This window comes from Trichomonas vaginalis, chromosome I (assembly GCF_026262505.1).
Source record: "Trichomonas vaginalis G3 chromosome I, whole genome shotgun sequence".
Classification (NCBI taxonomy): domain Eukaryota; phylum Parabasalia; order Trichomonadida; family Trichomonadidae; genus Trichomonas; species Trichomonas vaginalis.
In genome coordinates this window covers 891,367-916,091 of record NC_067203.1, presented here as the reverse complement: position 1 = coordinate 916,091, position 24,725 = coordinate 891,367, and the positions used below count along the sequence as shown (strand labels likewise).

The following is a 24,725-nucleotide window of genomic DNA, read 5'->3' as shown; positions in this document are numbered from 1 at the left end:
AGATAAAATATGCTTCCAATAGAAAAAGAAAATTCAAGAGTTGCTACAACTAAACCATTAGATGAACTTTTTACTAATGTCGGTCAAAAGTTTGAGACAGAGACCGTAAAGCATGAAGGCTATCGTTTTGACTACCCATTAAGATGGCTAAGAGACCCATCTGTCACAAAAGCTATTGGCTTTCGTAGAATGAAGTTTGTGTCTGTAGAAGATAAAAGTTTTCCATTTATTGTAAGGTTTCATATAGATTATATATCTGAAGGGAAACGAAAAATGTGGGAAGAAATTGAGCTAATACAAGTTGACCTTTCATCTTCTCTACAGACTGCGTTAAAAAATATAGAAGATAAAATAAATTCATGTTATGCAAAATATGCTGATGAATATGCAAATACCGAGAGCACACTTTATGTGAGAATTGTATATGACAAACAAAATTCACAAGTGTCATTTCAAATCTACGAAGACAATCCAAAGAAAGACGAACAAATATATACAGAATTCACTGCAATGTCATGGTATTATTTGCAAAGAATGTTAAATCAGAAAGTCGAACTTCCTTTAGCAAATATTTACAGTCGATATGCAAGAGATGAACCATATTTATTTAAAGATGTTTTCGACCCAGCTGCTATTATTGTTCATGCTTCATTTTCTGGCGCCCAAAACTCTTTCTTATGCTTGGCAAATGACTTTTACGAAAAACCTACAAAGTTATACGAACCACCAAGTGGAAGTATTTCAGACTTTCAAGTATGGTTTACTACAGATGGAAGAAAAAGAATAATTCCATTATACCATGCGTTTTACTTAGAACTTAGTTTCATATACAACTACTATCGAACGGTAAAAATATAATTTTTTAATACGGTTGAGGTGTTGGATTTGGTTGCCAACTAGACTGTGGTGCAGGTTCAGGCTGTTGTATAACAGGAGCTTGTTCTTCTGGTTCAGGGTCTTTAGGTATAATACCAACGAACTGACCTACTCTTTTACCAATATTTTTGACTCCGTTCCAAATTCCTCTTCCTACGGTTTTTATTCCATTCCATATACCTCTTCCAACTCTTCTGAAGAAGTTTCCAATACTACTGAAGAAACCCATTTTACTATATGTAAAAATCTAATGTCCGCCTAGTCTCTTACGTTTCCTGTTGAGTTCCATAGCATTCTTTAACTGGAGCTCATACATTCTGTTTCTCCTCTGGTAGAAAACATATTCTGGGTCAACTCCTGTGTTTGCGTCATCTGCATAAAGTTGTTTATATCCCACTTCAGGGTTTGTATAAAACTCTTTCCATCTCATATTTGCATACCATGGTGGCAAACCTAACGCAGCGTCATTTGACATGGCAGTTTGCATTTGTACATCTGTTGGCACTTGACCATAGTTTGCCATTGCAGTTTGTATTCTAACTTCATTTGGAATATTCTCTGGGTTTGGTTGTCCAGGTTGCTGTGCATTCGCTAAGTTCTGTGCGTCCATTTAATATTAGATAAAAATATCTCTTACGAGTACATATGCTGAACATTTGCAGGCATTGGTTCATCTTCATATTCTCTGTACTTTTCTGCCACGTCAAATAAATAAATGACACAATGGAAAAAACCTAAAACAAGTAGTCCTATTTCAAACCACATTTACTTACTAATAAAATTTCTTTATTGTGACACTTTCTCCAGTTTATAGGACCTCTCTCATATTCTATCTTGTCATATATAAACTCATAGTCATGTATGTCCTCTAGCCATCTCATAACGGTTTCCAAACCACTTTTATCGGATGTAAAGTAAAAGCATGGATGGTTATGTATAACGTCTAAAGTTTCTAAAGAGTCTCTCAAAGTCCAGTCTACTTGGTATTGAAAATCCCATGTGTTATAGAACGGCGGGTCCACTATAAAGAAAACATTTTCCTTGTCTTTATATTTTTCATACAAATCTGTCCAATGACATCTCACAAACTCTATACCCTCAATATATTTTTCTATGTCCTCTTTGAAAACATTTGTATAGTTAAGATATAAAACTTTTGACATAAGTGTTTCAATGTCATGAACTCTTATAGAACCACTATATAATAGTCTAGCAGATATACTATCCCAGTCTATATATTCTGCTTTTTTCAAAACCTCTCTCACAATATTTTTCTTATCTAATGGTATACGTTCCATCTTACCTATAGGTATCTTTTCTTTTAACTCTTTCAATATATTGTTTGTGTCTGGTATATGTTTGAGACGGTCCATATAGTTGTCGAAGTCATTGCATATAATCTTTGAGTCTGGGAATATTGTATGGCACAAATGGGATATATAGAAACTTCCACCGAACAAATCTACAAATGTTAGACCATTCGGTAGTTTCTTAAGTTCTCTCAATATAATATCTTTACATCTACTCTTATTTCCAAAGAACGGTAACGGTGGTTTTGTAAAATTCATTTATATATAATAATAAAAATGTTTTTACCCGAAAAGTGACAGAAAAGTGACAAAACATGAAAACATATATAATTTGTGAAAAGTGACACATTATATAATGTTTTCGACCCAGAAGACTAACAATTTTCCGAATAAAAACTTCATTTATACTAAACATCTTCAGGGCTAGAGGGCGCAACGCGCCTGGAAGCCCTCCGAATAAAAACTTCATATATACTAAACATCTTCAGGGCTAGAGGGCGCAACGCGCCTGGAAGCCCCACTACCTTTTTTTTTTTTTTTTTTTTTTTTTTTAACTCAACTAAGTTTCCTGTCTTTCAACTAAAAAAAATTATGCAAATTAAATTAAATTGTTTATTCAAATATTAAACAAAGATGAAGTAATTACAGTTATCATAAACTTTATGAATAACTCTGTAATTGGTTCAGATTTTCGTAAAAATATTTTTATTAATATCGATAAGAATACGTTTACCTACTATCACAACATATCGATAAACAAGAGTAGAGTGATTTTTATCATCGAAACTTTTTAAAAGCTGTAAGCTGGAAGGAAAAATCTTGTTTTTTCTGAGTTAGTTGTAGAACTATTGATGCACGAGTTATCATTGTGATGTAGAAGGATGTCAATGTACTGACTGAAGGATATGAAGTGAATTGAATTTCATTGCATTTCAATTTGATCAAAATTTGTTGAAATGATATGAATGTGTCAACATCTGTATCACTCTCTTTCACTCCTTCCCTATTCTTTCGAGAACGAAGCTAGCTCAGCTTTCGCTGAGCGAATTGACACTTTTGATGCCCTAAACGTACATACTCTCAAATTTATCGAAAAAATTATACCACCTAAACTAGTATATTCTTATTTTAAATATGATATTATCCTTAGAATCCACACTAGAATATATTTAAATCAACTTTTAAAAAAGTTCGAATCCTGCGCGTCTCACTTTTTAAATTTTCCAAAAGGAAAATTATATTCTCCTAAAATGAAAACAATTTTCCGAATTGACATCCTTAAAATAATCAAAATATGAAAGAAATAAAACTTAATAAAAAATGAACGTTTATAATTTTTCATTATGGATTATCCAACTCCAACTACTGATTTCCTTGATGGATCAACACATGATCACTTAATGTTACGGTTCCACATATGATTTAGATCATTCTCCTTAATATTTATCGAAGAAAAACGCCAAATAATGAAATTTATTTGGTTTATGCCCGCTGAAGTCAATTTAGACAGATTACAGTCCAAAGGATCCAGTAAAAATCACAATATTTTTACACATGGCCTTAATGAAAGCCAACAAGAATAAAATTCTTGCAAATTATTCAAAGAATTGTAAGTTTCATTGGCAAAAATGAATAAAGATATTGCTTATATACTATTTTAATTTACTAGCAATGATTTTTTGAGTCTTATTAAGTTTTTTTAAAAAATTAAAATATCTAAATTGACATATTTTTAAGTTTTTGTTTTGAATGCACTGCCCAAATATACTCAATGTAAGGATACTATTTATATTAATATTGGCTTCTAAATATCAAGGTTTACACCTTTTTGCCCCGTTTATACCTTTTTCTCCCGACTATATATATATAAGCATCTCAAAATCTATTCATTTAATATTTTGTTTTTGGATATTTCGAACTGCTTGACAACACCACATGATATCGATCCTCTTCAGATCTAAGCATTTTTCTCGTTCTCTGACCAGTTGAGAAAAATTAATTATGGTATATAATTATTTCTTTCAATAGAAACGATTCATAGATACTTTCGATTGCTTGTTGTTGGCAAAATACCACGACCGAATTCCATTGTGTCAGAATATGACCATAAATATTCAGGCAAAATTTGATTTCTGACATTCAAAAGATCAAAGATCAAAAACCATATGTGAACTAGTAAAATGCTAGATTTTGTTCAAGTTATATCAAAAAATGTAATTCTCGACTTTATTCAACAAATTGGTGAATTCGTTTCTTCTCAGGCAAACAGAAGATTGTTCTGATAATCGCTAACGCCACCAGCAAGAAAGAACATGGAGGACATATGCATTAGGGCATTTTTGCTCTAGTTTTGACAAAAATAAGTTGAGTGCATTTTTTTTTTCAAATTCTAAAAAAACGATAGGATGGCACTTTTTGACAAATTAATAAAATGTTCACCATAATTCTATCTTTAGAGGATGACAATATTTGGAATAGTTACTTTGCAAGTGAATTTGTAGGAGAACAAACTAATCATTGTCAAAATTGTAATCTACCAGCAGGTCAAGGTCAATATTACTTAGATGAGTGCAATTTTTTTGATGATAATAACCGAGTTATCAACTTCGATCCAATTAAAAACTCCTTATTCCTACATAATCGGTGCTCTTTTAGTAATTGCACTTCAACTGGGAGTGGAAGTTGCATTAACTACAAAATCGGCAGTAATAGCTCGATTGTTCAACGAAAATTCTGTTGTACAAAATGCCAAAGTCAACAAGGAGCACATTTTTCAAATACAAAGTTGACAACGATAACTTAAACTTTTTTATTGAAAGTTCCCTTTTCGATGTAGGAAAAGAAAGTTTTGGTTACTCTATAAATGCAGAACTTGATAACATCATAGTTTCATCAACAAATTTCTCATCATGCAAAGCATCTTGGGGACCTGCTGGTTGGTTTCAAAGTCCTTTAGGTAAATACACAACAAAATATAACTATTCAACTGTTGTTAATAATTTAGCAACAAGTGAAATGATTCTAGATATTTGGTATAACTCTTTGATTGATTCATGTAATATTATAAATAATACCAAAACAAAATCAACATATGGAATTATTTACCATTCAGATAATTCTCTTACTGTAAAAAGTTGTTCTTTTATTAACAACACTGTTCCTCAAGATTCATGTTTGATATATAACTATTATGATCAATTAACAGTTGATAGTTGTTACATTGACAATTCGATTTCATCAACATTTTATAGAAATGTAGAACCTACTAATACAAGAGAACATTTACTAACAAATTGATTCATCTTTCAACTGGTAATTGCCAAGCAGAATTTGCAATTATCAATAAAACCAAATGCATTGAATATTTCTCTCACCGATTCCCACGTCATCGATTATTAAATATTTATATTAATTATTTATCTTGAATAAAATTACTTTTATTTATATAGAAACTTTCTAAAATATCCGTATTCTGTGTTCTGTAAAAAATTCAATGATGACAGAATTTATTACATTTCCATATGGATAAATGAATGTAATTAAATCCTACTCAAAAATTAGCATGGAATATGATAATATTGATTATTTATTTATTTTTTGTCTGGTGAAAAGTCTCGCACTTCACAATCTCATAATTTGATTATATTTAACATAACTATTAGTTGTTGTTGTATAGAGTTCTTGATTGTAACATCAACAAAACTTGGAAGATGGAAGTCAATGTCATTCGAATCTAAATATTCATGAATATATGTAATATACCTCTTGATTGTAATATCAACAACACTTGAAATATTGTTCTTTAATCAATGATTTATTACATTATCATCTTACTTTTTTTATACTTCTAAAACATAAAATTCATTATTTATGAGATAATTAATAAAATAAAAAACAAAATAACTTTATTTATTTAGATTCTTTTGGGATGACGAAGCGTGGACATAAGTTGTTGATAGACTTTAACCAGAATTCTGAGAATTTCTGTGTTTCTTCTTTCATGAAATTGATATATGTTTCAAATGATGTAACACGTGACTTCATTTCACGTTGATATTCCTCAAATGAGCGATTCCTTTCAACAATAACGCCGCGATGCATAGATGTGTCAATAGATGTAATAATAGGCATCATTGCGGATTCAACAGACTTGATTGCATCTGATTTCTTTGGTTTCTTAACTGTTTTCCTTCCTGAATTCTTCTCTTTCGTTTGTTGATCTTGACTTTCTGTTTGACTGGTCATAGAAGACAATGGTTCCATTGTTAAAGGTAATGTTGGCCATTGCCGGACATGGAATGGTCTGTCTTGGTCATCTGGTAATTGCATGGACTTCCTTTCTTTGTCTTTAATCAATGATTTCAATGTCCTGCGTTCTTCATTGGCAACTGGACCTGGAATCAAATCTTCTAATAATGGGAATTTATCAAACAATGACATCAATGAAGATGTGATTAATGGTAAATGTGATGTGAACATGTTCATTACGTTCTTCTCTGTTTCGATAATAGAGTTCTCGTAGTTTTGGATAACGGTTAATTCATTCTTACGTCGTTCTTCTTCTGAATTATACAATTTCTTTAATTCGGAAATGTTGTTTGAATCGGATAATTTAGGACTCAATGCTTTGACGTTTTGATCGCGTTGTGTTCTTAATTCTTTCATTTTATTGTTGAATTCGTCTTTGTTGTCAACAGTCAATAATTCGATTTTATCCGCATAATACTTAACAACACAATCATATATTAAAATTCATAAAAACACTTGAAATTCTGCGAAGTCTTTCTCCTCACTATTCATTTACAGAGTATGTAGTTCAGGGGTATTATTGTGTACTTCCTCTTATACCCATGCAAATTTAATCTACCGATTTTTTAAATTCACATGAATTTTTAATTAATTATGCAATTGAGAAGTTAGTATGGCTAAGTCGTGTACTGAGGCACTGCGCGCCTCCGTACACCACTTAGCGGTTTTGACACTTTACAAAACCGTTAACGTATATTTTACAACACAAACGACAACACCAACTTAACCTTAAATATTTACAAAGCCATCAACCACTTCACCTCACTAATGTAAAAAATAAACGTTCTCACTTACAAAAGTATTGCAACTCCTCCCATTGCTGTGCTTCACATAACAGCTCATAATCTTCTGACTCACTTTCTTCTTCATATAGGTCAAAATCACTGTCAAAATAAATGTTAGTAAGTTTTGACAAAGCTAATGAAACACGTTTACCGTTTGTATCGTATGCTTGTATAAACTTTCCATTCTTCATTCCTTCATAAACGCTCAAACTAACTTTACCCTTTCTCCCTCGTATCTGATAGAATGTATTTTCACGAGGAACGAAGAACAAATTCTTGAACTCATGACCGTTGTAGTTTGTTATCTCAATAGTTTTCGTCATTTATATAAAAATAAAATAAAAAATAAAATAAAAAATAAAATAAAAAATAAAATAAAAAATAAAATAAAAAATAAAATAAAAAATAAAATAAAAAATAAAATAAAAAATAAAATAAAAAATAAAATAAAAAATAAATGATATCACCACCCTCACACGTATGAAAACATAGCACAAAAATAAATTTAGGTGAAGTGGTGAGATCTCACCTCTTTTTTCACCTGTTTTTTCACCCTGTTGAATTCATTGCTTTATAACTCTCTTCCTTGGTTTCTTTTTAGTTGCTTTCTTCACGTCTGTCTCCAACTTGACTGTCTTTCTTCTTCGGCCGTAATGATACCAGTTACTTCCACCAGTCAATGGGTCAAATGGTCTTTCGTAAGGGTTTCCATACATTCCATAAGGTCCGTATGGATAAACCGCTGGTGGAGAAGAAACATTTTCTTTAGTTCCATCGACTCTATTTAAATGCATTGTTTCACCTTTCATCTGGTCATTAAAGTCTTTTGCGTGTTTTGCAAACTCATCGTCCTTTCCTAAAGCATTTTCTGACTCAGTCGCAACCAAATTGGATGCTTTATTTATGAGCCCTATTTTATTTAATCTTAACTTCTTTGCAACCCAGCCTCCAATCTTCCCTTTATTTGCATCTAATGTCTTCGAAACCCTTCCTCCACTCATTTTATTTACTGCGTCATAAGCTCCAAGTGCTTTTGCTCCAAATGCTAATGCTTTTGTTCCCATTGCGCCTAAAGCTGCCCAAGCTACCATTTACACCATATTAAAATCATCTCTCTTCAATATTATCTCATAAAAGTTCTCGTTACTGGAGAAAGTCAATGAAACATAAGCGTTCTCACGGGCTTCGCCCTCACTACTTTGCGGTCTATCTAACTTCTTTCTTATATCATCTATACGCTTCAAAATGTCTGAACAATTGCTAACATCTTCTACAACAGTTATTTCATCATGAATGACCTTCAAGAACAAGCTCATTTAATATGCTATTAAAATCATCTCAATAATGAGTCCATCCTTTCCATCTTTAGGTAGCACAACATCTTTCATTGAAGAAGGTTCGACAAGTCTTATGTTAAACTTACTGACAAAGTTTGTTATACTATAATGCTTTGGCGGCGAATACATATAGTTTGAAAGACATAATATAGATTCTTCAGCAAATTCACTTATACTGGATTTTATAACAATGTTCTCACGAGACCAAATACCACCAATTGACAATCTTGTAAGCAATCCTGCTGAACCTTCTACTGTAAACGTCGATGGTAACATTCCACGAAGGTCATCTATTGACATCGTTGAGTCACTGTATTTAAATATTTTCTTAAAGCAATCGTCATTATCTAACCATGCAATAGCTTTGAAGTTTTCATTCGAATATACATCTGCTTCATTAAATGTAAAACCTGACTTCTTTGCAGAGACGACTTTAAAATCTATTGAGTTTGTTTCAAAATTATATGCTATGGTAACTTCTGAAGGTAATGGATGTCCTTCCGCAGTCAGTTGTTCTCTCACTACCGTTTGAAGCTTTGTATTAAAAACTTTCATGTCATCTCCTGTATCTAAGTTCACATACACAGCAACAGGGAAACTATCTTGCTTCTTTGTTTCATCATTATACCTCAAAACATTAAAGTTCTTCAATAATATTGTTCTTCCTGCTGGAATACTTCGAACCTGTCTGATTTCAATAGCTTTCTCACCTCCTACATACTCTACCCAGTGTCTTGGATATTCATAAGTATACTGACTTTCTTGAATTTTGGTTGGTTTCATCATAACATGTTCATAGTATATCTTTATACTCTTGTCAGTTAGACTCGGTGCTATGTTCTGAATATTTCTGACTTGCATTTTTAATGGAGATAAAATGAAGCATTTAATACATGACGTAGATGAAGACATGAATGAAACTACAGACAAACTTAACTCTTCTCTTATTCTTCCTTTCAGCAAAGATTATGAGTTCTGTTCAAATGGTGTGTATTTCTATTGTGGAAAGATGGGTTCAGGTAAGACATTTAACCTCATTCGTCATATACTCATAACAGAACGTTTAGGAAATGACTCATATTATGACCAAATCATTATATCAGCAACTTCAGACTCTATGGACTCAACAGCGAAAACATTTATGTCAAAAGTTCAAGCCTCTGTCGTTAAAGTTCCAGACAGTGAACTCATTGAATTTCTTCAACGTTACATTCGACGTAAGAGAAAATATTATGCCATCGTTGAATTTATACAGTCAGGAATGCAAAAGACTTCTGAGGAGATGGAAAGAATTATTGACAAACACCACTTGCGTCAGTACTCAGGAGTTTACGATATGAAACGACTGACAAACTACATTCTATCAAAACTTTCAAAATACCCCTTCAAAAAATATCCATCAAACACTTTATTAGTTTGTGACGACTTCGCCGGAAAAGGTTTAGTTTCAAAGCCTGACTCACCATTAGCTAACATCATAACTAAAGTCAGACATTACCATTTAACTGTAGCAATACTTATGCAAACATGGAGGTTTTTAGCTTTAAACATAAAACGTCTCATAACTGACTTCGTTATCTTTCAAGGTTTCTCACGCTATGACATTGAACTCATTTGGAAACAGTCAGGTATAACATTACCTTTTGAAGAAATTTGGGAAGCATATAAGTCTCTCATCTCTCCTCGTTCATACCTTGAGATTCATATCATGACTAATACCATTAAAGTCAAAAATATTCCATGGGAACGACCAACATTGTTTTAAAGTTTAACCTTCAATTGACTGATGGTAAACAAATTCCATGCATCTCTGTCGCCATTTCTGTTAATATTTTTGCTGTCATTCATATCATCCACTTCCCCATCCGTTAGCTTTTGAGGATATGCGTTAGAATAGCTGTTCTTAAATGAAGGCTTTTCACCTTTGAGAGCATAAACTCTATAACTTTCTGCATACTTTATGTTTGAACCTCCTGAGCCATCATTGACATAAATTTTTATAGGCTTCCACCCTTTGTTCATGTTCCTGCTTCTTCCCTTAGCTCTTTTGTTCAGTAGTTCTACATCTTTATACACAGCTCCTGTCTCAGTGAATTCAACAATATTTTCATTCGTTAGCTTTACATTCAAACCCTTGTCGAGTATATTGTTCATTTCATACATATAAAAGGTTTTTATTCTATATGAAATGAGAAGCAAATCCATCTTAGCTGGTGCCGTTAATGTTCCAATTGAACCAACATCAAATGTTGACTCACGAACGACAAACAATATTGTCATAAAGAACTATAGTTCAGAGTGTTTGAAAGAACCAGAACCAGAGCTGAAATCCGTGAATTTAAACACAGCTTCAAACGCTAACGCTACATCAGATGTTAAGTTAGAGTATCCACCACTGGACCAAATTCTTTCAAGAGAAGCCAACGACAATCCTTACACAAATGTTCAAACAAATCCTTCAGATAACGTAGACCATTACCTTCTTCAGTTATACCAAACAATTTTACTCAAAGACGATAAGAAGCTTTTGACAAATCTTATAAGTAAGAACCAAATAATTCTAACAAAGGAGGACCTTGAAAATGTTATCTCACGAATAACAGGGAAACAATGTGTCATTGACTATCTCGACCCTGAAATCGAATGCTGTGGTCAAACTCCACTATTCATGAAAATAGGTAACATCCGCATCATTGAAACACCAGGAACTACAGGAGTTGAGTTTAAGTATAAATATTCGAATGAATATACAAAACTTTCAACAGAATATAAACTTTGTTTGAAATATGTTTTAGTAAATTAAAGCAGTCAGGAGGGCTCTTTGAGAGTGTGGTAGAATTTACGAAAAAGTGACACTTAACCTTAAATTTCCAAACACTATTTTTTGATTGTATTTTGTTATTTATATATTTATATATATAAATATATTTATATATGTATATTTATATATGTATATATTTATATATGTATATATTTATATATGTATATATTTATATATGTATATATTTATATATGTATATATATATATTATATTTATATATTATATATTTATATATATGTATATTTATATATGTATATATTATATATGTATATATTTATATATGTATATATTTATATATGTATATATTTATATATGTATATATTTATATATGTATATTTATATATGTATATTTATATATGTATATATTTATATATGTATATATTTATATATGTATATATTTATATATGTATATATTTATATATGTATATATTTATATATGTATATATTTATATATGTATATATTTATATATGTATATATTTATATATGTATATATTATATATGTATATATTTATATATGTATATATTTATATATGTATATATTTATATATGTATATTATATATGTATATATTATATATGTATATATTTATATATGTATATATTTATATATGTATATATTTATATATGTATATATTTATATATGTATATATTTATATATGTATATATTTATATATGTATATATTTATATATGTATATATTTATATATGTATATATTATATATGTATATATTTATATATGTATATTTATATATTATATTTATATATGTATATATTTATATATGTATATATTTATATATGTATATATTTATATATGTATATATTTATATATGTATATATTTATATATGTATATATTTATATATGTATATATTTATATATGTATATATTTATATATGTATATATTATATATATGTATATATTTATATATGTATATATTTATATATGTATATATGCATGTATTTATATATGTATATTATTTAAAAAAATTAAAAATAATATAATTAAAATTTATTTATATTTTAAATTTCATACTGATCTTCGATTCCAATTTGTGAATTGATATCATTAACAATTGAATTTCGGTGCACCCCTATGAGAGCGCTGGCGACCGAAACACAACTAGTAAGATTGTGTATTAGAAACTGCTTCATGCTGTGTTGAGTAAGCTTCGATGTCTTTGTAGGATAGCTTTCTGAGAGCGAAACAAGATAGTGTTGAAAAAAAAAATTGAAAATCTGAGAGACTGTGCAAGAGCCAACGACCAAAACACTACCAGTAAGATACAGCAGTAGTAGCTGCTTCATGCTGCATTGAGTATTGTTGAATAATTTGAAGTAGTGGTTTTTGAAATCAGCACCCCTATGAGAGCGCTGGCGACCGAAACACAACTAGTAAGATTGTGTATTAGAAACTGCTTCATGCTGTGTTGAGTAAGCTTCGATGTCTTTGTAGGATAGCTTTCTGAGAGCGAAACAAGATAGTGTTGAAAAAAAAATTGAAAATCTGAGAGACTGTGCAAGAGCCAACGACCAAAACACTACCAGTAAGATACAGCAGTAGTAGCTGCTTCATGCTGCATTGAGTATTGTTGAATAATTTGAAGTAGTGGTTTTTGAAATCAGCACCCCTATGAGAGCGCTGGCGACCGAAACACAACTAGTAAGATTGTGTATTAGAAACTGCTTCATGCTTTGTTGAGTAAGCTTCGATATCTTTATCAGACCACCTTTAAATTAACCACTCACATTCTCACTGTGGTCCATCTAAAATTTGTAAACTTTATGACATAAAATTATATTTTATGCAGGATCCCACCTATTACTTAATCTTTTTGGAATAAATGTTTTATAATATTTATCGATTGATTGTAATTTTTTGTATAAAAAAAAGTTTTTTATTTATATTAAAAATATATTCGGTTAATGATATTATCTTATAATTTGTAAATAAATCTAGTAATAAAATAACTTTAATAGTTGGTGTCACTTTTTCGAAAATTCTGGTTTTTTCATATACAAAACTTTCAACAGAATATAAACTTTGTTTGAAATATGTTTTAGTAAATTAAAGCAGTCAGGAGGGCTCTTTGAGCCCATCTTGGCGCTTTGTGCCGTCAGTCAAAAAAATTTCAAGTTAGCAATTTGTAATATCTATCCAAAACTTCTTCAACAGTATCGAACTCATCTTCATAATGCAAACCTAATCTTATTGACTTGGTGCAGTTTTCACTAACACAATATTTTTCTGTTCTCTTGACTGACATAACTAACTCATTTGTTTCATCAAACAGCAACAACCAAAGTTCATGACCTAATACATAACATTCATACTTTATATTTTTAGCTCTGAGTTCTCTTGTAAGCTGTTGCATTTAATATTTTCTAAAAAGTCAACTTCAACAGTCATTCGCACTGGTGCCTTCAGTTCTACAGGCTCTCCTTGAAAGTCAACAAGTCTGAATTGCATGTCTTTCAAATTATGAGGACTAATGCGAACCCATTTACCTAAATGAGTTGCTATGACAGGAACGTTTGGAATGAACATTGAATTGACTGCATAACAGAAGGATTTATATTCTACTGAACCTTTACTATTAACTCCTGAAATGCCTGTGACATTAGCTATTTTAGACTCAATGTATAAACAATTACCATAACATACGTATGGAACAGATTTCATCTCAATCGTTTTGTCAACACTTTTCAAAGGAAATGTCATATGGTATGCACCCAAAAGAAGTTGTACTCTATGACTCATTCGTGTTATCTTAAACTCCTTCGCATAACTGAACTTCAAAACTCCTGCAATAAGTTTAACATTCATTAAGTTTTCTTCGTTATCCTTGTTTATTGTAGTATTTATGAGAGCATTTAACACTCCAGCTAATGTTTCCATCTTATATTCTACATTATTGTGAAATCTTATTTCGTGCTTCTTTCCATCTATTTCAATCTCCATGAAATCTGTTTCATCTGTTATAACGAATGAAGCGATAGTATTGAAGTCAACCATTCTGAATGCAAGCGCCTCATTCTGTAGACCTAAGTTTGTTTGTAGCTTTACTGTCCCGTATTCGTTTGGGTCTGTACTTTGCAAATAGAACAACATTTTATTCTCATTAAAATATGAGTATAGCTGCATATGCGTATGAAGCTGACAGAGCTAAACGTTTATATTTTGGTCAATACTCTCTCACACTTACTGACAAATATATTGTTATTTCTGATGGAAATACTGAGAAATACATAACATGGAAGGACTATGAAAAGTTTGACCCTATTTTAACTCCATGTACTATGCCATTCATTGTAAATGGTGAAATTGTCATGAAGAACGACACAACTGTTTATAGGTCTGTATATGAAGCTCTTGAAAGCATTCTTAACTTCAATCCTTCAGGGTTCGATACAAAAACAACTCCTTCGACAATGCCATTCATTGTAAATGGTGAAATTGTGTCAAAAAATAATGAAACAGTGTATAAGTCAGTGTATGAGGCGCTGAACTATATGCTTCATTTCAATCCTTCTGGTTTTGACCCACAAATAACTTCATGTACTATGCCATTCATTGTAAATGGTGAAATCGTCATGAAGAACGACACAACTGTCTCAAAGTCTGTTCGTGATATTTTAGACTACTTGCTTCATTTGGGTCCTACAGGATTTGACCCATATACAACTCAATGTCAAGTACCATTCATAAACGACTCAGCAGAAATAAAACTCAAAACGTCAACAGTAGATGAAGCAATTGCTGACTCATTGACAAAACTTCTTGATATAATAATGAGGTTCAATACATTCAAAACAACATATGAAACCTTTAAGAAAAATTATGACGATTTCTTTAAAATTACATACATCGAGCCTTCTGCTCCTCAAACACCAGACTATGCATGCCTTAAAATAAAGGCTGCACGGACACAAGTTAGAACATTGACTTTTGACGGAGATAATATCGTTAGAGACGTTACACCTGGAGACACATTACTTACGAAAGAATACTTAAAAAGTCATATCAGTGATTTTGTGAAAGTAGAACAAAGTGGAGCAGGTAAGAGTTGGTTAGGGTGGTTGTTTACTTTATTTTCATCAGGTGTAACAACTGCATCTCTTATAACCATGCAAAGTGAGATAGATGCACTCTGGGCTTTTCTTGGTGGCATAGATAGCATGAAGTTTTATGTTGAGTTTGCTAAATTACATGGAAATACAGGAAGTTTCTTTGACGGTCTCAAAAATTTATGGGGTAAAGTAACATATAATACAAAGAAACTAACTAACTGGGCACTCAAACGTAAAAATATGTTCGACGGACTTGCTTACAACCCTCGTCTCGGAATTATTGAACCAATTAATTTACATCCTTTAATGGCAGCAAGAGATTTAGATGAAGGAGGACAAGTGGTTCAAACAATTGTTGAAAATCTACTGAATATATATCCTGAGTTTAAAGAAGTTTTAACAGCAACAAACACAACAATTCGTGAAAACTGTATAGTGTTTAACACTGAAGATAATATTTTAGACTATATGTTCGTTGTTTTAGGTCAGTTAGCTAAGACAATAAAAGAGAAAGGTATTGACTCAGTCATAACAGTTGAAGATGTAATGTTAAGAAAGACTTTTGACTCATTGTTTCAAGAACCAAAAGAAGTAGTTAGTCTTTATGAAGTTTTGAACGCAATGCTGACAAAAATAAATGAAAGTGACACTGGTAACATAAGTGAAGCAAAAGTTGTTGAACTTCTTTCACAAAAAGCAGATAAAAACCATGTTCATTATATAACTTCAGACGAACAGATTATAACGGACTACCATGGATATTTAACACGAAGTGATGAAGCGAAGACAAAAAATGTTAATGAAAGAAGATATAAATACATTCGTGCTAAAGGTTATGACATAAGCTGTACTGTATGATGTAGCTAAAGCACCAGAAGCATTTGGTTATACCGGTGAAATTTATGCCTCTACTTTCTGTTAACGGTGTATTAGTTGAACCAAGATTTACTTTGAGAGTTAAGGCAAAAATAACTTTTGAAGATGCTATTAAAAGTAAAGCTGACAAAGATGAACTTGACGCAACGAACAAAGTTTTGAAATCTCATAAACACAATATCTCCGATATAAATGAACTTCAAGCTACATTAAATAGTAAAGCTGACAAGAACCATACACATAAATCCTTCACTACTGTTAGAGCAGACGACATAATATTGAACTATACCCTTGGTTCAAGTGCACCTTTAGAGAATCCAAGTACAAGCGTAAAAGATACACTAAACTTTAATAACAATGTATGAACATTGAAGGTCATGCAGAAACTTTGAAACATATGAACTACCAGCAATGTTAGATAAGAAAGCTGACAAAGAACATACACATAAATCCTTCACTACTGTTAGAGCAGACGACATAATATTGAACTATATTGGTTCAAGTGCACCTTTAGAGAATCCGAGTACAAGCGTAAAAGATACTCTTAACAATTTAGATAACAGTGTAGAACATCGAAGGTCATGCCAGAAACTTTGAAACATATGAACTACCAGCAATGTTAGATAAGAAAGCCGACAAAACTTATGTAGATGAAAATTATGCAAAGAAGTCGGAAGTAAATGCTGCGCTTAATGGAAAAGCCGACAAGAACCATACACATGAAGAATTTCAAACAATCAAGATTAAAGAAATTAAAGCATGCATCGAAATAGTAACAAAAACAGGAAGAAACGGTGCAACTGTACAAGAACAAAGAATTTATCCTCCTACTTTTCCTAATGGTTTAATAACAAACAATATAAATATTGTAGATGGCAAAGGATTTATAAATGTTAAACATGAACTTCAAACAATGAAGACTCAGATTCTTGAAACCATATATCCTATAGGCTCTATTTATACGTCAATGAACTCAACAAATCCAGAAGTTTTTAGGTTTTGGTACGTGGGAACAGATTGTAGACAAATTCTTATACTGTGCTAACTCTTCAAAGCAAACAGGGGGTTCGAAGAAAATTAAAGAAGCAAACCTTCCACCGCACACTCATACTGGAACTACAAACACAACAGGTAATCATTCACATTCAATAACAAAAAGAGGTTATACAAATCTTGCAGCAGGTTCGGATAGACAGGGAATGCATAGATATGATATTTCAAGTGACCCAGTAGATTCAAGCGCAGGTATTTTCTGTGGAACCACAGGAAATCATTCACACACTTTCACAACAAATCCAACAGGCTCGGGTGCAGATTATATGCCACCATTTGTGACTATATTCGCATGGTACCGCGTTCAATGAACGCGCTTGAGCCTTGAATAAAATCTTTAACTTTACATAAATGAGCTTGAAAGAAGTATTCGAACAACATCCATGGAGGTCATTTAAGAAGTTCAATGAAGCTGCAAAGAGTTGGGGATTTACTAACAGAGCTGAAGTGAAAAGATTCTTTGACAAAAATGTTGTACATCAAACAAAAATAAACCCTTACGACTACTTTTTACCAATTTACTCCAACACTCCTGACGCATACCAATTTGACACTCTCATTCAAAGCAGAAAAGGAGGACATAACCATTCCTCATCTTCATAAATGTTAATACTCGCAAAGCATATGCATATCCAATGAGGAATAAAGGAACTCGTGAAGTGTTAAGAGTTTTACAAAAGTTCGTGGCAGAACATAGCCCAAGTACTTTAACATCAGACCAAGACAGTGCATACCTCAGCAATGAAATCACAGATTTTCTCATTAAGCATAACATAACTCACTACACTACTGAAGACCATAACCATAACATACTCGGCATCATAAACCGCTTCATAAGAACGCTCAGAGATTTAAATCAAGAGCGAGACTTTACCGAAGAAACAATGAAACATTTTCTCGAAGTATATAATTCCTCAACACATTCTACAACAGGACATACACCAAATTCAATGACACAAAAACAAGAAGAAAAGTATATACAAAAGAAACAAAGCCAAACACAAAATATCAGAAATTCAACACAATTTACCCTCATTCCTGGAACAAAAGTTCGTGTAGTTCTTGACGACAAACCGTTGACAAAGAAACGTTTAAGGTTAAGTAGAAACTATTATATCGTAGACTCTACGCAAGGTAATGGATATCTTATAAAAGCTGCTGACGACTCTATTGCGTTTTACCCTCGTCACAAATTAGTCGAAAGTAGTAATGGCAAACTTGCTGAAACCATTGACGAAGCAAAGCGAGGAGTGGTTATTGAAATACTTGGCTATAACATAAACGATGACACTTATAAAGTAAGATATGAAGGAGGCGTTGAAGATGTTATACCATCTAAGAACTTGAGAGAGTCAAAGCCAACACATCTGGGACCATTAGAGCGGGAGTACTGGAAAGACAAAAATATGCCAGAAAGAATAAGAAAATTCTTCTAAACTTTTTCATTAGATGTAAATCAGACATGAATGAGAACAGTCATGATATCATTAATGGTACCATTTATTTTTATTGAATTCACCAAAAATAATGTTTAGGTGAAGAGGTGAGATCTCACCTGTTTTCTCACCTGTTTTTTCACCCTCGCCGCTTAGCGGCTCAGATTGCTTTAGCTTTCTCGTGAATTTTCATGAATTTCCTTAAGACAGAAAAAATAAAGTTAGTTTTATTTTTATTTATTTTTTTATTTTGTATAAAAGATATGATTTCAACAATCGGCACAACAACAATTCAAGCCACGAACGGCGGGACTCTGTCCACAACTACAGCACCAAACTCGCTAGTCATGAATCCTACGTCAATGTTGGTAGAGATGAAAAGCTTTATTCCTTCTTCATATACTTTTGAAACAGAAATCCAGAAGATAAAGCAAGAACTTTTAACAAGTAATTTAGACTGTAGTGCGAAAGATGAAACAAATGAACAGTATCTTTATGAAATGGAGGACCTCATCGACCATTTGCCTAAACTACCTGAAATTCAGCAGCAAAAACTAACTATTCCTGAATTCGACGAAATTGAAGTCAAAGCAACTGACTCAGTAGAAATTAAGAAATTCATACGTAAAGTAAATTATGAATTCCTTGGTTTTCATTGCAACCATAAAGTTATGGACAAAGATTGCGACATGGTTTATAAAAATATTTCTGACCTTTACAAATCCGAAGAATTTAAGACATACGATAACTTTGTTTCATTAGTTGCAAAATGTGTATGGCAGATAAGAGATAAAGATAGAAGAGGTAAGTATGGAATGAACAAAAACCAGCATTTTGAGTTAAAGAACCATTGACGCTTAGTTTTTCTAGCTGGTTTTATTTCAATGTATAACGCAAAAACGATGCCGCAATGTTCAAAATGTAAAGCAGCAATAAGAAAATATAACTACTCAGTCAAAGAGATAGAAAGAATGCGAAACGACTATGCAGACTTAAAGAAAGAAGCAGAAAAGCCAGCAGAAGATAAAATGGATATGTTGACATTTCTTAATAAAAACTATCCAACAGCAGAAGATTTCCTTTATCTGACGTCAAGAAGAAGTATAAAGAAACCTTCGGCATTGTTAAAACATTCGATGTACTAAAAGAAGAAATAGAAGCTACGAAATTGTTTAGGATTTCAAATATACATCGTACAATTCATGTAAAACGCTTGTGAAAAAAGAGGTGAAAAAACAGGTGAAAAAACAGGTGAGATCTCACCTCTTCACCTCAACATTATTTTTATTGAATTCAGCACAAAAATAATGAATTTCATTAGTTATTTTGTATGTAAAGACAGTAATGACAAACATTGAGTTTGAAACAGTTAGAAAGATAGACAATGACACCAAAGTGGTTAGAATAGGTGATTTAAACGTAAGATACTCAAAGAAATACAACAAATATTCTTTGTCAGACATTATATCTCCATCTGGAAAGAAAACAAACGACTGGGTTAGAAATGCTTCAACTCAGAAAATTTTGACAAGAAATCCTGAGCTTATGATATCAGTAGCATTTCATGGAACAAGAGCATATCTTATAGACAAAAGTCTTATACCAATAGTTTTGTTATGGTTAGACCCAGTTGTTGGATATAACTTCATAACATATGGTTCATTCGATACGGAACGTTGCAGTGAAGGCTTACTTTACATCGTTCAGAAACCGAAGGACTTCAACACAAAAAGATATAAGATAGGAAGGACATATAATATAACTCAAAGATATGACAGTACAGTCAATAGAGTCAAGGTTGTGTTTGTTAATGATATGAGAGCTGCTGAAACAGAACTGCTTGAAGTTTTTGAGAAAATGTATGGTGCTCCCACGAAAGGTAAAGAAACGTTTGAAGTAGATGAGATAGATAAAGCTATAAAATTATTTGACGAAGTTGCTGAAAAATACATGTAAAGCGTTTATTTTTGGTCTTTTGTGAAAGTCAGAAAATAAAGTTAGTTTTATTTTTATTTATTTTTTTATTTTGTATGTAAAGACAGTAATGTCAACATCAGAGAACACAACAACAGTTATAGTCCATGAAGCTATAAATGAAGAATACGAATACATACAGTATAACAAACAACTTCGCCTCATTCGTTCGGTCAAAGACGATATGTACCAAATGCAAAGTATAATGAACGCTCTTCGTTCTACAAAGCAAGCATATCATTGGTTTGAAAACCAACAGACAAAAGAACTTTTAGAAGAATTTCCTCATATGATTGCTTCCCTCGGAAAACCGAGAGAAGAGATTCCGTACGAAAATCGCAAGAATTTGGCTCCTGGTTTGAAAGGTTATTATGTTCATAGACTTTTAGTAAACGCTGTAGCAATGTGGGCTTCACCTCGTTATGCTTGTTATATTTTCATGATGTTAGATGAACTATATAAAGCAGAACGTGGAGAGATGGAAAAGAAACTTCAAGCAAAAGATGAAGTCATTGAATCCAAAGACAAAAGCATACAGAAAAGAATACCGCGTTCGGTACCAAAAGGAAAGGAAAAGAGTTATAAGTATATGATATATACTGAAGAGTTGGAGAAAGAAGAAGATAAAGATGTGGTTATGTTGCATTTAGTCAGAAGAAACAACAAGAGCTTTTATGACTTAGCTAAAATATATAAATCTGACAGAAACTGGTTCTATCGTGAAAACTTACCGATTTCAATGACACCGAATGAGCAAATAAAGGAAATTGTCAAAAATACTCTTCCTCAAACACACTATGACATCAAAGGTTGCACAATACTTACATTCAAAGAAGACTTAACATTACTGAAGGAAAAAATAACAGAATATTTCGATAACTTCAAAGAGGAAGAATAAAAAAATCTAAGCTAATTTTATTTTTTTATAAAATTTTATCTCATATGAAAGAACATGAATTTAGAATATTCGGAACTCATGACAGAAGAAGAGAACGAACAACATGTAAAAGATTATGCAAAATTTCTGAAGACATACAAAGCATTTAAACAATATCTAAATGCTTCTAAAGATTATGCAAAATTTCTGAAGGTATATAAAGCTTATGAAAAAGCGTATGAAAAGTTTATACATTGGGGAATTGTTGTAAAATATCGATATGAAGACTAACCAAAAATATATTTTTGCTTAAATAGCTTCAGGGTCTATTTCTTCAACCATTTCACTTCCTTCGTCAATGTCAATAGAAGCTTCTTCAACCTTTGGTAAGAATTTCTGTATAACATCTTTGTTCGTTATTGTCTTCAGAGATGAAGGATAATATTTCACATTTGTTTCACCCTTCTTATATTCTTTCTGTTCGGAAAGATTTAAAGCAATACTGAAGAAGTCAATGTTAGAGTTCTTTATGACAGTATAATGAGTATCTTTGACATTCACGAAGAAACTCTTTTGTTTCAAAACTACTGCTAACTCTTGTGAAGTATAACGTTTGCGGTCAATGACGATAGCTAATGGTCTGACATACTGACCAAACTTAGATTCTTTCACAAACTTCTTGTTAAAGATAACATTAACATTTGAAGCATTATTGAACTCATTCTTGATGGCAGTAGCGAGAGCATTGTATGAAAAGAACTTGCAATCTTGCATGTGTTTCATTAAAATAAAAATATTAAATTATTTTGAAAAATAACTTAAAAAAATCTAATCTAATTTTTTCAAAAAATATTTTTTTATTTCCTACTAAAGATGTATCGGAAGTTGTCTAAGTTAGAACACTCGGAAATAAAACAACTTCTTACAGAAGCTAACATAGAAGTAGCAAAACATTACGCAACAAACAAAAAAGCACTCGCTGACTTCATTAAAGACTATAATGGTGCAATAAGTTATGATAGAATTCATGAGTTCATAAAGCCGCAACGCGGCGAGGACGAAGTCCATGCAAGAGCATTTCCTTTAAATGACGTTGCTATTGACTTATATCATAGACGTTCAGTACCTCATGAAGTAAGAAGAGAAATGTTTGACATAACAAATGCAAACGTTGGTGAAACAAGAAGAAGAGACGACACACTGAAACAACAGAGAAGAGAGATGTTTAAGAGCGCTATAGAACAAGTTCGCAAAGCTAACGATGTCATTCGTTCCATTGACGACAAACCAAAAGAAGGTGAGAGATGGTTAAAGAAAGATGAAGAGAATAGGAAGAGAAATGTGAAGTCAGGCAATAGACTCATTGACTTTAACATCGAAGCTTTAGATGAACCAAACAGAGACTACTTACACAAACATTTCGGTAAGGTTTTCATGAGACTCTTAGAGAAAATTAAAATAAACTCACAACAGAGATGGATGGTATGTTATAAACTTGGTGGAAAGTATGAATGTTCTACGTTAAACCTCAATAATATTGGAACATTACTACATCAGCTCTTGAAGGAGAACTTTATATCAGAGATAGAAGCAAATGCTGCAGGTATTGTTGAAATGCACTATGACTTCTTCTTGACAAACATAAAGAATCTTACTGAAATAAAGATGTATGATTTAACAGAATATGAAGGCTTAACGATGTCAGATGTAAAGAAAGGCAAACCAAAAAAGAGACCATATAGAGATGAAAGCACACTGACAAATGACCAGAAAGCCATTTTGGAAGCTCTTAAGCAAACAGGAAACCCAGCACTTATAGAAAGCTTTTGGAAAGATAATGGTGAAAAGAAGTTTTATAAGAAGAGAAGCGGTCAGTTCTGGAAGTATCTTTGCACATTACCTATAAATCTTGAACGCTACCAAATCTTCAATGAACTGAACAAAAGAACTGCAGCACTTATGACAGAAGACAATTGTTTCGTTTATGCTTGCATTCAGGCTGGAGTAGATGGAGAGACTATTGACCACATGAGAGAAGTCATTCGTGTTAGAGACTTTCCTCAAAGTAAAGTACAAGAAATTTCTGACGCAACAGGTATAGCATTTAATGTTACCATTGGTTATTTCAATGACTCAAGACATAATGAAATAAAGAGATACATACCAAAAGAATGTGAAACTGTTCGAACTATTGACTTACTTCTTGTTGAAGACCACTACATGCTAAATGAAAGATTACCAATGACAACATATTTCATTCGCAACTATATAGAAATCTGAAAGTGTGGTGGAATGAACATTGAGAAACAAATGAAGATTTATACAAAGAGAGAAGATAAATATGTAGTTCGTTATGATAGAACAACACCGTTATGGGATGTTATGAAAACATTGTGGGAGTGCAAATATTTCGAACCTATTTCTTATGGAGAACTTTTCACATATACGACTGACTTATATAAACAGAACCTTGCACCATTTAAAGATTTGACATATGCTCCAAAGTATTGTGTACAACTGAAGAAGAAAGCCGAGTCAAAAGAAGTAAATAAATAAGTGTAAGTTCATTCCTGAGCACGTTTTCTTTGCTGACTTTGAGTGTAGCACAGACGGCTTTCATAAAGCTTTTAACATCTGTTACGACAGTGAAGATGGTTCAGTGAGTGAAAGCATTTGGGGTCAGAACTGTGCAACAGAATTTTTGGAGCGACTTCCTGACAAGAGTTTAATATATTTCCATAACCTCAGTTATGATATAAACTTCATCTTAAGACACATGACAGAAGTGAAAGGAACTCCCATCATTAAAGGTTCACGAACAATGCAAATAACTGGCTTATATAAAGGAAGGGCAATTATTATAAAAGACTCTTACAGTGTTATAAATAAGAAGCTTAAACTATTTCCTGCTATGTTTAACTTACAAACAGGACCGAAAGAAGTATTTCCATACAACTACTACAGCAGTGTTTTGTTAGCAAATGACAACAGAACTGGTGTCATTTCTGA

General features: G+C 32.1%; 16 protein-coding genes and 3 pseudogenes across 19 annotated transcripts, besides 2 other annotated features; 11 read left to right on the top strand and 8 right to left on the bottom strand.

Moving 5' to 3' along the window:
• Positions 1–6,851: part of a mobile genetic element that runs on past the window's edge.
• On the top strand, positions 10–858 carry TVAGG3_0905290 (uncharacterized protein; the record flags this gene model as incomplete). Its single annotated transcript, XM_051251531.1, has 1 exon — positions 10–858. One exon carries the CDS (start codon positions 10–12, stop codon positions 856–858), a length of 849 nt encoding a protein of 282 aa, XP_051077105.1.
• On the bottom strand, positions 863–1,105 carry TVAGG3_0905280 (serine threonine-protein phosphatase family; the record flags this gene model as incomplete). Its single annotated transcript, XM_051251530.1, has 1 exon — positions 863–1,105. The coding sequence occupies one exon, from the start codon at positions 1,103–1,105 to the stop codon at positions 863–865; it is 243 nt and encodes an 80-aa protein (XP_051077104.1).
• TVAGG3_0905270 (uncharacterized protein) lies at positions 1,124–1,486 on the bottom strand (the record flags this gene model as incomplete). Its single annotated transcript, XM_051251529.1, has 1 exon — positions 1,124–1,486. One exon carries the CDS (start codon positions 1,484–1,486, stop codon positions 1,124–1,126), a length of 363 nt encoding a protein of 120 aa, XP_051077103.1.
• TVAGG3_0905260 lies at positions 4,618–5,593 on the top strand (annotated as a pseudogene). Its single transcript has one exon. A coding segment is annotated over exon 1 (976 nt).
• Positions 6,096–6,851, bottom strand: TVAGG3_0905250 (coiled-coil domain-containing protein 180 family; the record flags this gene model as incomplete). The annotated part of the gene is made up of 1 exon (XM_001294828.2): positions 6,096–6,851. One exon carries the CDS (start codon positions 6,849–6,851, stop codon positions 6,096–6,098), a length of 756 nt encoding a protein of 251 aa, XP_001294829.2.
• Positions 6,852–7,118: 267 nt separating this feature from the next.
• Positions 7,119–24,725: part of a mobile genetic element that runs on past the window's edge.
• On the bottom strand, positions 7,282–7,602 carry TVAGG3_0905230 (uncharacterized protein; the record flags this gene model as incomplete). The annotated part of the gene is made up of 1 exon (XM_001293037.1): positions 7,282–7,602. The coding sequence occupies one exon, from the start codon at positions 7,600–7,602 to the stop codon at positions 7,282–7,284; it is 321 nt and encodes a 106-aa protein (XP_001293038.1).
• On the bottom strand, positions 8,089–8,370 carry TVAGG3_0905220 (protein of unknown function, DUF4107 family; the record flags this gene model as incomplete). Its single annotated transcript, XM_051251528.1, has 1 exon — positions 8,089–8,370. A coding segment is annotated over one exon (282 nt), but the record flags the coding sequence as incomplete, so codon positions are not given.
• Positions 8,596–9,402, bottom strand: TVAGG3_0905210 (uncharacterized protein; the record flags this gene model as incomplete). The annotated part of the gene is made up of 1 exon (XM_051251527.1): positions 8,596–9,402. One exon carries the CDS (start codon positions 9,400–9,402, stop codon positions 8,596–8,598), a length of 807 nt encoding a protein of 268 aa, XP_051077101.1.
• Positions 10,988–11,419, top strand: TVAGG3_0905200 (uncharacterized protein; the record flags this gene model as incomplete). Its single annotated transcript, XM_051251526.1, has 1 exon — positions 10,988–11,419. A coding segment is annotated over one exon (432 nt), but the record flags the coding sequence as incomplete, so codon positions are not given.
• Positions 13,765–14,256, bottom strand: TVAGG3_0905190 (uncharacterized protein; the record flags this gene model as incomplete). The annotated part of the gene is made up of 1 exon (XM_051251525.1): positions 13,765–14,256. One exon carries the CDS (start codon positions 14,254–14,256, stop codon positions 13,765–13,767), a length of 492 nt encoding a protein of 163 aa, XP_051077099.1.
• TVAGG3_0905180 (uncharacterized protein) lies at positions 14,760–15,613 on the top strand (the record flags this gene model as incomplete). The annotated part of the gene is made up of 1 exon (XM_051251524.1): positions 14,760–15,613. A coding segment is annotated over one exon (854 nt), but the record flags the coding sequence as incomplete, so codon positions are not given.
• TVAGG3_0905170 lies at positions 15,807–17,740 on the top strand (annotated as a pseudogene). The gene has a single exon. A coding segment is annotated over exon 1 (1,934 nt).
• TVAGG3_0905160 lies at positions 17,781–18,402 on the top strand (annotated as a pseudogene). Its single transcript has one exon. A coding segment is annotated over exon 1 (622 nt).
• On the top strand, positions 18,479–18,865 carry TVAGG3_0905150 (integrase core domain containing protein family; the record flags this gene model as incomplete). Its single annotated transcript, XM_051251523.1, has 1 exon — positions 18,479–18,865. A coding segment is annotated over one exon (387 nt), but the record flags the coding sequence as incomplete, so codon positions are not given.
• On the top strand, positions 19,129–19,654 carry TVAGG3_0905140 (organellar and viral DNA polymerase type B; the record flags this gene model as incomplete). The annotated part of the gene is made up of 1 exon (XM_051251522.1): positions 19,129–19,654. A coding segment is annotated over one exon (526 nt), but the record flags the coding sequence as incomplete, so codon positions are not given.
• TVAGG3_0905130 (organellar and viral DNA polymerase type B) lies at positions 20,210–20,821 on the top strand (the record flags this gene model as incomplete). Its single annotated transcript, XM_051251521.1, has 1 exon — positions 20,210–20,821. The coding sequence occupies one exon, from the start codon at positions 20,210–20,212 to the stop codon at positions 20,819–20,821; it is 612 nt and encodes a 203-aa protein (XP_051077095.1).
• TVAGG3_0905120 (KilA, N-terminal/APSES-type HTH, DNA-binding family) lies at positions 21,129–21,686 on the top strand (the record flags this gene model as incomplete). The annotated part of the gene is made up of 1 exon (XM_051251520.1): positions 21,129–21,686. A coding segment is annotated over one exon (558 nt), but the record flags the coding sequence as incomplete, so codon positions are not given.
• On the bottom strand, positions 22,026–22,499 carry TVAGG3_0905110 (uncharacterized protein; the record flags this gene model as incomplete). The annotated part of the gene is made up of 1 exon (XM_051251519.1): positions 22,026–22,499. The coding sequence occupies one exon, from the start codon at positions 22,497–22,499 to the stop codon at positions 22,026–22,028; it is 474 nt and encodes a 157-aa protein (XP_051077093.1).
• On the top strand, positions 22,863–23,868 carry TVAGG3_0905100 (organellar and viral DNA polymerase type B; the record flags this gene model as incomplete). Its single annotated transcript, XM_051251518.1, has 1 exon — positions 22,863–23,868. A coding segment is annotated over one exon (1,006 nt), but the record flags the coding sequence as incomplete, so codon positions are not given.